The 13,568-nt window shown below is 37.1% G+C and overlaps 1 protein-coding gene across 1 annotated transcript in view; it reads right to left on the bottom strand.

Annotated features, from left to right (window-relative positions):
• Positions 1-13,568, bottom strand: part of UNC80 (unc-80 homolog, NALCN channel complex subunit) — a 232,237-nt gene that overhangs the window by 88,625 nt on the left and 130,044 nt on the right. The window contains exons 27-30 of the mRNA XM_072617462.1: positions 9,838-10,041; positions 8,765-8,865; positions 7,383-7,583; positions 871-978 (exon numbers count right to left, since the gene is read on the bottom strand). Of these exons, the coding sequence (XP_072473563.1) occupies positions 871-978; positions 7,383-7,583; positions 8,765-8,865; positions 9,838-10,041 (614 nt within the window). The remainder of the gene's footprint in view (positions 1-870; positions 979-7,382; positions 7,584-8,764; positions 8,866-9,837; positions 10,042-13,568) is intronic.

The raw sequence follows: 13,568 nt of genomic DNA, 5'->3' as shown, positions 1-13,568 counted from the left end.
AGAGAATAGAGAAGAACCAGGCTGGAGAAAGTTGAGCTCAAAGATTCAGTTGATACTACTATGTTAGGTTGGAGCAAAGAAGACTCAGAGTGGGGCAACAGGATAGCTGTCCTTAAGTTTCTGAAGTGCTGTCATGTGAAGGAGGAATCAGACCAGTTTACCCCAGAAGGCAGAACCACCTGCAATGGGTATGAATTACAAAGAAGTGAATTTAAGCTGATGTCAGGAAAAACTTCCTAATAATTTGAATTGTCCAAAGAGTTGAATGGACTGCCTCAAGGTGCAGTGGATTTTCCTCAGACCCTCTCCTCCCTTTGAGTGCTATCCACCGAGGCTGGACAACCATTTGTATATGGGTTGTTCTAGCAGACCCCCACGGGTCTTTCTGATTCTTAAATTCTATTATTATATGAATTTATTTCATGCTCTAAAAATACAGGCTGTCTCCAACTTATAAATGGGCTATTCCAAAATTTTATTTGTATGTCAGTTTCAGGGTTCCAGATACATTTTCTTATTGAAATATTATTATAAATTATAATTAGGTACCAAGGGTAGCCCACAAAAGGCTATTTAACACCAGTTACCATTTCTGCTGTTTGGTAAGTTTTTATGAGCTCCCAGGCTCAAAACTTGGGCATCATTCTCACCTCCTTACTATCTTTCATCCCCCATATTCAATCTGTTGTCAAGATTTGACAATTTCACCTTTGCAACATTTCCTCAACATTCCCTCTTCTCTGCTGATTCAGGCCCTCCTCACCTCACTCATGAGCTATCACAATAGCCTGCCTGTTGGGCACTCATAACAGCTTATTGACTGACTCAATGTAAACATGTTATAGAGGAATGGGATGCAATGGTCAGTACCTGATGTCTAATGTATTTTAACATCCCAGAGTCCTTTTTGCCTTCTAGATTAGTCTCTGTAACTCTCTTCTTCAGAGAGGGCGTCCTCAGGCATGATTTATCTGAGCACTGAAAAGAAGGAGCAATCCAAGTTAAAAGAAAGAAAGGATTCCAGGTGTGTGAACATCTGGAAACAAAGGAAAGCCGTTCTTCAGTATAAACGAATCCTTCCAGTCTCCTTCTAGTCCAAAAGTTCCTGAAAGCCAAGCATAGACATCTCCATTAACAGAAAGGCCATTGAAGATTCATTTAACTTTTCACATCTGGAGGAGTCCTAACCCAGATGTTGCAGAATGTAGAAAACCCTTCCTCCCCCAGGTAAAGCGGGATTCAATCCTGCCTCAGACATTGAACAACAGCTAACGTTTACATAGCCCTTTTGGTTGGCAAAGCTCTCCACATATGTTCTCTTTTGATCCTCACAACGTCCCTGTGAGGTCCCAGTTTTAAAGATGAGGAAACTGAGGCTGACGGATTTCCTCAAGATCACACAGCTAGTCTGAGGCAGGATTCCAACCATCTATGAGACCCTGAGCAAATCAAATCAAGCAACTGTGTGGCTTTGGGGAAGTCACTAAACCTGGAAGAGCTCCTTTCCTCTTTGATAAAATGAGGCTAATAATATCACCTCCTCACCAGTTTATTTGCGTAGACCAAATGAAATATAATAATGATGTAAAGAATGGAAAAATTAAATAATAATGTCCTTATACTGTTACTGTTGCTGTTTGTTACATTTTGATTCCAACAGTAGAAAAATCACTGGTTTAAACTTTGTAACTTTAAAAAAACATTGTTGGTTGACCCTCCTGGAATCAGAGAAGTTGCCAGAGGAGAATGAGAACCTGATCTAAGTCTTTCTGACTTTCAACCATGTTTCAGGGGCTACATCATGTGGAAATGGATAAATAGCTCTCCCTCTGCAGAGCCAGTACATGCTGTTCCTTTCAGCATTCAGTCTTTCCCCTGAAAGACCCACATCAAAGGAGATTTGTGCTTCTGGTTCACTCTTGAATGGGGTTGCAGGCAGAGCTATTGAGAGAAGAGGTAACACTGAGACTATCCATGAGTTCCAGAAAAGTCTTTAAAGAGTTTGACCCCAAGGGCTTACAACATTGAGTTTCTGTGAATAGGATGGCTCCATCTTTACCAGAGTATTCTTTGAAACAAGTGAGTCAGAGCTCATGCCGTGCTCTCTAAAGACAAAAAGAATGCAGGTGTGGACTTCAGAACATTTATCATTTGTGGAAAGGAGATTCATGTACTGCTTTTTTTCTGGGAATTCAAAAGCAATTTGTAGCACAAAGAGTGTGCTTACATAAGTTAATTTGGAGGCTGCTCTCAAATCATCCATATGTACAAGGAGAGTCATTCACCTCATAAGAACGCCAGGGGGAAATTAGCCTCACTTTTGAATAACGGTGATAGAGACAACACCATAACAACTTGCATTTATACCTCATGTCCCAAAAGACTCGTTCAGTTTTAAGCTCTTAAAGCTTAAAACTTTTGGGACACTTTATATAGCATTTTATGCTTTTTAGAGTGTTTTTCTCATAACAATACAAAGTAGATAGGACAGGCATTATTATACCTATTTATTTTTTTGGATAAGATCTACACTTTCATTGGAGCTTGTTTAGAACTCCCAGGGAGGCAAGTCCCTTTATCAACACAGCTTAGCACAACACCTTGAAAACTGGGAGTCTTAACAGAGTTTCCTCGGAGGGCACTGAGAAGCTAAATGATTCTCCCAGACTCAGACATTCATGTGGGTCAGAGGTGGGAATGGAATACCACACTCCTGTTCATCTCTCAAATAAAACCTGCATTTTACAGATGAGGAAAATGAGACTTAGAGAGGTTAGATGACTTTTCTTCACTTTTTCAGCCACATTTTCCTTTCTCTTCATGCTCTCTCCACGTCAGAGTTTTCCAGGTCTCTACTTTGTCACAGCATCCTTGCTCTGAAAGTTCATTCTGGCCCTGAACTTCTCACAATGGAAGTAACAACTCCTCCTTGTACTCTCTTCTTCTGACTGGTCATTTCCCCCAGAACTTCCATTTTAAGGAAAGTGCCCTTGTCTGCCAGGCTTTTGTTCCCCTCCCTGCTCCATACCTGATTCTGGACTTTCTCTATCATGTCTCTACATGGCGACTTTCTCCTTTCACCCTTTTCCCCTTTTAAACAATGTGTTGTCTTCCCTTATTAAAGTGAAAACTCCTTGAGATCAAAGATTTTCCTTCTCCTTATATTTTTATTTCCAGTTTAGCACAGTGCTTGGCACACTTAATAAATGCTTGTTGACTTTACTTGTCCCATGATTTTCAAAAGTTCTTAAAAGATAGACAACAGGAAAATACTGAGAGATAATGGCATTTCAGGAGGGTAGAACAGCCATATGAGAAAAGGTCACCTGCTTAGATTGCTGAAAAAGCTGATCCCTGGCTCTTCTATTAATGATACAGTTCTTTAGCAGGGGGTCTTGTTTATTTAAAGATATTTTAATAACTGTATTTCAATATGATTGTTTCCTTTTTTAAATTCTATATATTTTATTCATTTACAAATATTATTCTGAAAAGGTGTTTCATGAGCTTTGTACATGTTGATCTGTCTGTCTGTCTGTCTCATTCTCTCTCTCTCTCTCTCTCTCTCTCTCTCTCTCTCACTCACACACACACACACACACAGAATTAAGAATGCTTGATTTAAGGTTTTCTGTTAAAACAAAGTGGTTCTATGAACATCTGGAAATATCACATGAACCTGAAGTTAGCAGGTGTAGACCAAGCAATGACCTGGACCTAGGGTATAGACAGGATTTATGTCAGTAGAGGCCCAAAGTTCAGACATTATTGGAGGCAGAGGGAACCAATTTGGAATTTTTTCTGAAGAAGTTACAATGCATTAGGGGAGTATGACATGCGCCCCCCAAACTGGAACTTCCCTCACATACTTCAAGAGACATTGTGGGATGCTCAATGTGAGATTTTTAGAGAACTATGTTTGGTTTTTGCAAGGTATTTAAAAGTTAGGATCTTGGTTACTAAAAAAATATAACTTCATTTTGGAACACTGTGAATGGGATAATATCAAGTGATATAGTTGCTGCCAGTACTATTTGAGATTCTCTCAAGTTCTAGTGGGGAACTGAGCCAAGAGAAATGTTATAGCCCTAAAAGGTAATACTGGTCTTCTACAGTATAAACATCTCTAACACAAGTATTAATGTATGTTTTAGTGAATCATTAAAGAAAACTATGGATACTTATGCTGCCCTTCCATATTTAAAGCTAATGTTGATAATATATCACTTGTATACATAATTTTCAAGAATAATTAGATCTGCAAACATTTTGTGATTTCTGTCATGTGAACTGTCCTTCCCAGCAATGACTAGTGCCATTTTCTCTCTTCCTTTGTAATCCACCTCAGCCCTTCTCCATATTACTGTGCCAAGATATTGCCTCATATTTATGTTGCACCTTCGGGTTTGCCAAGTACTTTCCTTTCAAAAACGCTGTGAGGTCAGTAGTGTGAGTATTTTTGGTTTTTTATTAATAAAGAAAATGAAGTTCAGAAAAGTTTGAAGATTTGCCAAAGTTCAAACAACCAGTAAATGCATCTGAACTAGAATTTGAATTCAGTTCTCCTTACTACTGGAACAACAATCTTTTTACTTATTTAGTAAGTATTATATATTATAACATTGTTATTATTTATTATTCTATATTATTTGTTATGTTAACATATATACCAACATACTATATTATTATTAAATATTATCTTTTATATCTAGAGCTCTACACAAGCATATAAAAGAAAGAGAAGAAAAAGTCTTGTGTTTGAGGCTTCCAGTCTAGTTGGATAAGTGACAGATGCTGATAAAATGATGGAAGTAAAATGAAGCAATAAGAAATAGTATGGTACGAACAGGCTCTGAGTGCAGAGATGTGAATTACAGAGTGATCAGAACCAGATGGGTTAGAAAATACCCTCATTTTCCTCATAAATAAAGTTTGCTCTACAAGTATATCTAAGGAGGAACAAGGATGAGAAACAGAATGCTGAATAGTCTAGTGCTCATTAGACCTTCGCCTGATTCTTATTATTCCAGTGCTTTATTACTTTGCTGTCCTGTTTTCACTGAGGCTCCAGGTATGCAGGCCAGGGTTCATTTTTATGGTTGATCCAGAATGGGTAAATGTGAGAGCATCATGAGAGAAAGATAGATTGTGAGTAAGGATATCATGATTGGGGAGGACTATATTTCTCAAGCGAGAAACAAAAGACCATAAATGCCGTGTGGGATTGGTTTGGGAACAGGTTCATAAATGCTATTGACAGCTTTTGAGAAGAATCAGATAGAATTGGTTTTGTTCTCCTCTCAGGAACATATAAACAAAGGTCTAGAACCCTTTCCAAGTTTTCTGGATCCCAACTCTTTCTTTGTGAGGATGACCCTAAGGTTAGCATTGGCTGAGAGGCACAGATGGCTGGTCCATGACCCCATGATCATCCAAGAACAAACAGAAAAGAGAAGAATATTTATCACTAGTCATAGATTGGTTAAAAATAACAAAACAACCAGGAAGATAATTTGGCTTTTGTTTATGCATGTGTTTAATGTCAAACGAATCTATCTCTCCATATTCTATAAACTTTGGAATAAACAACACTTTTTTCCCCTTTAGCTCCTGAAACTCATTTGTAACTCATGATGCTACTCTTGTTTTCTGTTCCCTCTGAATTTAGGTACATTTTGTCCTGTGATATCCTGCATTTTCTAAACTATTCCTCAATAGCTCGATGTGGGTGTATTTTTCACTCTCCGCTGCATCATAAACTCTTTCAGGGCAGGTGCTGTCTTCTCTTTTGTACAGTTCCTGGTACAGTGCTGAACTTTCAGCAGGTGAACAGTAAATATTAATTGAACTGGATAATCGACGAAGGAAAATCCTTTGGTGAAGCCACTGGACAAGTGCAGATGTATTAAGAGCAGTTGTAAAGGCTAGGGGCAAAAAAGCAACCAGGTTTGGCTGCTTTACTACTAAGCTGGCAGCCTGCTTCTCATGGGCAGGCTTAAGATTTTTAAGTTTTCGCTAATTTTGAAAAGTTCACCTGCTCAAATTTGGTGTTAAAATGAGCTTAATATTGAGAAAATATTCTTTATATTCTTCATATTTATATTTGAAGAGAATACTATATTCTCATAATTACTTGCAGTTTGATAAGGGGAAAAACACCCCTCTGGCATGGGGAGAGATGCTTCCTTTTGCTTGTGGAAATGAGAACAAAAATTTTGTCCTTTTTCCAGTTTACTTGTCTTTGTTCTGAATCACATAGATATTGTAGTTTTATTTAAATTGTTTCTATTTTCTACAAATACCGGTTCATTTTTAAAGAAACATCTAAAGCAGGGGTACGTAAATATTTTAATGATATGGACCCTTTCGATCATCTGGTGAAATAAATGGATCCTTTTTCAGAATAATCTTTTTAAAGAGATAAAATGAAATCTGTAGGATTACAAAGGAAACCAATTATATTGAAATATAAAATTTTAAATATTCATTAATAATACTAAAATAGCAAGTATTTTAAGAAGCAAGTTTACACATGCACTAAAATTATCCATGGTCTCTCAGGATCCAAGGACTATAGATTAATTAAGCAGAATCTCTGTTTTAAAATTAAAACAGAATCTCGGTTTTAAAGGCTTTATTTTTCCCATAATTGATTTGTGCCAATTTTTTTTAGTGTTTGTTTAAAAACCTAACACTGAATTTCATTAAAAATAACTACACTTGCTTAATAACCATTTAATTTCAATGAATAAAATATTATAAGACGTATAATCACTCCTTCTAAAATTCTGCCAGAATTCATTCTCTGTCCCTTAATTTTCATTTACATATGTCACTATTATATGAATGTTGCATTTTTCTTTTTTCATTCTGGATTATTTCATGAAGATCTTTCCAGATTTCTCTCACTGCATTAATGTATCATAGCTTATTTAATAATTCTTCAGTTATTGGACACTCAGGTTGTTTCCAGTTTTTGGAACTGCAAATAAGGCTATGATAAAAATCTTTGAAAGGATAGCTTCTCTTTGGTTGTTTATCTTTGATTACTCTTTCCAAGGTATATTCTCAGCAACAGATTAGTAATGGGTCAAAGAATGTGATTATTTTTATAACTTTTACTGGGTACAGTCAGATTGTTCTCCAAAAAAAGTCTTACAAATTTACAATTCCACTAGCAATGAATGAGCGTACCTATCTCTCCACAGTCCCAACAGCAGTGAATTTGGGTGGTTTTATTTTTTATTTTTTGCCAGTTGTTGAGATAGTGTCTCAAAGTTTTAATATTTTAACATTCTTCTGTAAGAATGCTCAACCTCACAAATTATCAAAGAAATGTAATTGTAACATCTGGCATATTAAGCGAGTTTTAAGGTTCTCACCTCTTTTTGCTTCTTGCCCCGAAAGGCCACATTATGAGCTGCGTTGTCTTCCCGAAGGGAATCCACAGTGTCCCCATACAGCAGTTTGATGGCTCGCACCAGGCGAGCGCAGGAACGACTGTGATGGAGATAGCAGTGAGGATGGCAGTAGTCGATGTGTGTGCAGATGAAACTTTGCTGATTGCATAGTAAGATCATGACCTGAAACACAGAAAAAGGCCCAATAGATGAACGTTTGGAAAGGGAAACTGCTTGTGGCTGGAAGAGAGTGAAGGAGCATGCTACTTTTCTGACCAGAGAATCACAGTTTCAATAATTGTGTAACTAGCTTGCTTTTTATCCTTCTGCATTAAAACCTGATCCAAGAGACCATGTGAAGAAGCAGATGAATACTTGTAGATTACCCTCAATAACTTAATCCATTCAATCATCCATCCATAATAGATTTCTATTATTTATTATTTTATTACTATTGTTACTTATATTATGTATTTATGTATGTATGTACTGGTTTCCAGGTATTGATAGAGTTCTTAAACTTAATCCATTTAATAATCTGTCTAAAATAGATCTATCATTTTTATTATTATATTAATTATGTTATGTATATATATATATAATATACTGATTTCCAGGTATTGATAGAGTTCTTAAACTTAATCCATTTAATAATCTGTCTAAAATAGATCTATCATTTTTATTATTATATTAATTATGTTATGTATATATATATATAATATACTGATTTCCAGGTATTGATAGAGATCTTAAACTTAATCCATTTAATAATCCATCTATAATAGATTTACATTACTTACATTATGTATATATGTATGTATGTACTGGTTTCCAAGTATTGATAAACAGAGAGTTTAATATTTGAAACACACACTAGACCTATAATTGTGGAAAAAACTATGTGAAAAAGTATGAAAATGACTATAAGAAAGCAAAAATAAAAAAGGGCAAGAAAGGATTCCTAGAGACTGGAAAATCTGATCTTTGACTATGCTTCTGTTAGTGTATATTTCCTATTTCTATATACTGGTCATGATACCCAGTCTCTACTGCTATTATCTCTAGGTGGTTTATGACCTTGGCCTGTGGTTTATCTTAAAGTCATAGCTGACTTCAAGTTGAATGTGTCAATATAACATCAACTTCAACTATTCTCTGGTCTTTAGCTAATATAGATACAATAGATATTTTTTGCCAGTCTCTGATCTATGGTGGTGATAAAACTGAAAAGAACATCTTAGTGGAATTTCTTTCCCTTCAGTAGAAGGCCAAAAAGTTGATTTAAAAAAAAAAACAAAACTACTACTTACAATACTGCCTAACACACTGTAGGTGTCTAATAAATGCCTGTTGACTTTACTTACATGAAGCCATGACATGTTCCTGTGATAGTTCTCTTCAGTGCCAGTGTGGCTCAAACCCTCAGGCTCAATGCTTGGCTCACTTGCACTCCAAGGGCTCCCTTCTTCAAAAGAAAAATACCAGAAAATGTTTTATTTTTTCTCCTGTTGGGGTGAGTTTGTGTGTTTGTGTATGTGTTTAGTAGAGCTGTCCATGCTTGTGAATCCAATGGAAAACACTTGCAGTCAGACCACCTTTGCCCAGCTGGGTACCAGATAGAACAGAGATCCATTGTTTTTAGAGACTGTAGGATGATCTACCCCCCTTGGCCACCAACATGACTGGCAATGACAAGGAGAGTTCAAGTTCATGGTTCCCAGAAGGGTAGGCCATGGCTCACATTTGGAGAAAGGGTGAAGAAAGACAAAAAATAAATCCAGTTCCTCTTGTTGTTGAGATGCACAAACTATTAGAGTTCACAATGATCAAATTAGTCATTCATTGGCCAGGCTTTGCAAACTGAAGTTGAACAAGAACACCAGCCCTCACACAATGCCCTCATAGCCTGCTGCTGCCCCTTCTCCTGCTCCTATCATGACCTTTTGGCTATTTCTCCATAACTAGTGCTATCACCCCAGATGGCCATCAGTCCTGGAGGGCAGATTCCTGAGTACAAAGAGCTAAGTAGGGAAATGAACCCTGCACTTAAACTCACCAGGCTAGTCTTCTCCATGAGAAATTCTCCTAAAAATTTACTACTCAAAAACCTTATATCTTTTAGCTCTTCAACTTCTGCCAAGTATCTCCACTAGTATCCACACAATGCTATTGAGTTGACTCTTGACTTAATCATCTAATGAATTTCATCGAACAACTGGTGAAGAGGTCCAATAATGAGTTAACTGTAGGGCTGCTTTCCTTACACTGGATCAAGTGTCCTGCTGTGATACAGTCAAAGTCTCAGTGACTAACCTTCCATTATTAAATTACTGTTATTTATTTACTTTGGTATCGGCAATCTCTTCAGCCAAGAGTTATTAGAGGACACTGTCTTTTCTCCTCCCATTTCCCTGTCCACCCATGTCCTCTATGTTACCTATATCAGTGACAGTGTCCCTGCTCTGGGACAGCTGCAGCTCCTCATTCTCAGACTCTGAGTCCTGCCGTGATAGCTTGGTACTCTTTAAGCTGCCGGCCCGGCGAATACTGGATAAGGAACCCCCCTTCTTCACCCGGAAACTGCGGGTTCCTTTAATCTGGAGCAGGCGGGAACCTCCTATCCTGATCTTCCTGCTGGGAACTGCATTAAAAGAATAAGATAGGACTTCCCCCACTTAGTTCTCTCCATTCCAGGTTGAAATCCCTGCCCTCCCCATTTTCTCCCTACCCTGCCCCCTTTCTGTTGGTCTGTATGGAAGGAAGCTTTTCTCATGGCCAAGTGGCTTCCTCCAAAGTCATTGCCGTTGAAGAGCTTGCGAATCAGACTTATGGCAGGTTCTACAGTGATGATCTGGGAAAAAAAGTTTTCCTAGGAAACAGTGCTTATCAATACTAGGACCAACCTGTTCTCTTCCTTGCCCAGGTTCACAAGCATGAGTATGCCTTTGCAGTAGAGTTATCTAGGATATTGAGTAGATTTACATATCATTACTGTTCTATCCAAGAAAATGAATGACAACCTTTAAATAAAATGTTTGTAATGGGACTTACACGGTTTTTTAAGTTGCCATGTAAACCCATTCATTTGGAATACCTTAAGTAATTAATACCCCAAGTGGTTCCTCTCTCTCCAAGCCAGCAGTAGGTCTTCAGCAAGGCCGCTAAAGGATCTGTTTTCGTTCTGGTGTTTTGGGTGAGCATGAATATGAAATGGTTCCATTTCCAATGCCCCTAGTGATTTCCCATGATCCTCCTCTCAGTCAAAAGGCTTGGTGGCATGTGAGTCCAAATGTTGCAACACCCTGAGTCACCCTTATAGTCTACATGTACTGAGAACATGCATTATTCATCTTTTAGTGTTCTGTGAGTAAGAGAAATTGATCAGTAGAGAAAAAAAAACAACTTTAAACGTGAAAATCTGACTTGAGCATTCAAGCCTTCTCTTTATATAATTTTATATATATATAATGCATGTGCATTATATATATCTTTTGAAAGCTTTATCCCAGTTATCATCAATTCTAACTCAGAAGGATTAGAGGGGAAAGTTTTCAGAATGACGGTACATTAATGAACCAGGGACTATATTTGTGTGACATGAGTTATTCCTCTCAAGGAACAAGGAAAACCAGACACTCAACTAATTATTGAGGTGGATATACAACTACAGACTAACTGAACTGGGTTTGGAGTCACATTTTTCTGCTGAACTCAAATCTAACAAAGAACTTGTCAGAAAAGTGGCATTTTCCCCCCCACAACTATCTAGCACATAGGCAATTGTATAAGGCAATGTAATGGAACTGATACTAAAGTGCCAGTTAGATATACATTTTTATTGGCATTTGGACCTCCAAGAGAAATTACTTTGGATCAATGTAGATACTTTCTTTTCTGATTCATTCTTGCAAATGACTAAAGTTATCTCTACACAGCTGGCAAATTCCTTGGGGAACTCCTTTAGCACATCTGGATAGAGCTGGAGAAAATTATAATTGCCATAGCACAGTTGGACACAGCCAATGAAGACTTTATAACATCAGGCTACATTTTAATTATAGCACAAAACCCTCTAGTGTATGTTTTCCACAGTGTTGTTTAGGCTTAATTACTATATCTTTGTTTCTACCTACCTGCAGCAAGGAAAAACAGAATAAAATTGTAATTTGCATCACTGTTAATACATGCCTCAGTCTATCAAAGCAGTTTTGCTACAGTGGATTTGAAAGGAAACAAATAGATTTGTAGTAATTCCTAATAATGGCAACAACCCACTACTGCTTGTTTGATTTCATAGAATTGCTCAACCTAAAACTGCACTGTGATAATTTAAAGGGAATTAAAATATACTTTGTTTTGAGGATTGGGTGATATCCCCTAAGATAAACAAGGACTCTCTTGGGCATCCCAAAATAAGTATTTCAGACTATAGAAGTAGTAGCTTCTACCTGGGAAAGCAAGGAAAGCTTGCATGCATGCTCTTTTCTCCCTCTGAAATGTACATAAAAGATATAATGATACTCAAGTAAGATATGATGAAATTTAACCTTTCTTTCCATGACAGCAAATAATCAGCAGGAACGTGAAAAAGAAAAACTTGTTGAATTGGTTAATACAGGGGTCTTCTTAATGAACACAAATGAATTAATTTACCATTACATTTCTACTTTGACCATGAATTCTTTACTAGGTTTTGTTGATTTCAGGCATGTGTAGACAGATCACCTGAATTTAGAAGTCTTTTCTCTTTCGTACATATTCTTGTGCATGGTACCTAATAAACTGATACTGGAGCTGACTGATGGGTTCCCAGGGGTATTTGGGAGCTGCCAGACCTACTTCCCACCAGAAAGAATCTAGAGTGACTACATGACTACATCCTCATCACCACACAAGCCTCCTGTCATTTATTCTCAGAGGAAACTGTAGCTGGTGATATTCTCAGGAGAGGACATCAAGGTGGGCAGCTCTGAAACAATTTGCTTTTCTAAGAATGCCAAGGTAGACTGGGAAGGCTCATGGGTGTCTTCACTGGGACCATTTGAAGAGCTCGTTGAGTTCTTTTCTTTTAAAAAATATAACCAATATAGCTTGCCTAAAGAAAACCTAATTTAGGACCACCAGCTTGGAACTGACACAGACTTGTTCTCTGCGGCCAAATTTTTCTTATGATTAACCACCCTAATAATTAATTCTTGATCATTCCACTAATTAATCACAATCATTGCCATAAAGTCTGGTATTGCAAACCACATGGAATGATCCAGTGAGCACTGCGCTATGGCCTGGTTGACAGTCACAAATCTTAGGCAATTCTTATCCCTAAAGAGGATCTCCCATTACAGCTGTCTTTGGTAGGATCAAAATGGTCATCAGAAGCAGTTTATTCAGCCATTAATCCTATCCAGTGCTTAGCTTTTGAGAAAACAGATGGTATGGAATCATTTAAATCATCAAGGAGTTCTGGTCTTAACCTTCAAGTTAGTTTTAGCAGCTGATAATGAGAGCCTGCAAAATAAGCTAATGGAGGTTTAAATTTTTCATCTAGTCTGCTTGATTAAAAAAAACCTTCAAAGAATACTCTTTCCTTCTGTGTGCTTTACTTACATATACACATATATATTTATCTGTGTGTTTATATGTGTGTATAGTTTCATTTTTATGTTGTGCATATATATATATATACAGCGTATGTATATATATATATATATGTCTACATATATTTCATTTTTACGCTAATCATTTCTTGAATAACCTCCCTATACTGAGGTACCAAATTTACAGGGGAGAGGAATAGGGTAGGTATCATCATGATTCGATAGGTATTGTGTAGATTCATCCTGGCAAAAATCTATAATTTGTAGTGTCCTTGAGGAAATTAAAATAATCTCTAACATATACTACCATAATACAAAATTTTTTAAATGGCTTAACCTTTACATGGATTTGTACAAACATACTACAGAATAAGAATAATAATTATCACAGACTTAGAGAGAGAAGGGTCCTTAAAGGCCACCCAGCCCACCTCTCTCATTTTATAAGTAACAAAACTAAGGCTCACAAAAGTTAAATGAGCTCAGTTGTTTCACTACTAAGGAAGAGTCTGAGGGAAGACTCAAACTCAGGTCCTCCTGAATCTAGGCCTAGTGCTATCTATGGATATCT

Source organism: Notamacropus eugenii, chromosome 6 (genome assembly GCF_028372415.1).
Source record: "Notamacropus eugenii isolate mMacEug1 chromosome 6, mMacEug1.pri_v2, whole genome shotgun sequence".
Lineage (NCBI taxonomy): Eukaryota > Metazoa > Chordata > Mammalia > Diprotodontia > Macropodidae > Notamacropus > Notamacropus eugenii.
Note: the sequence above shows the minus strand (reverse complement) of the source record. Positions and strands in the feature narration are given on the sequence as shown.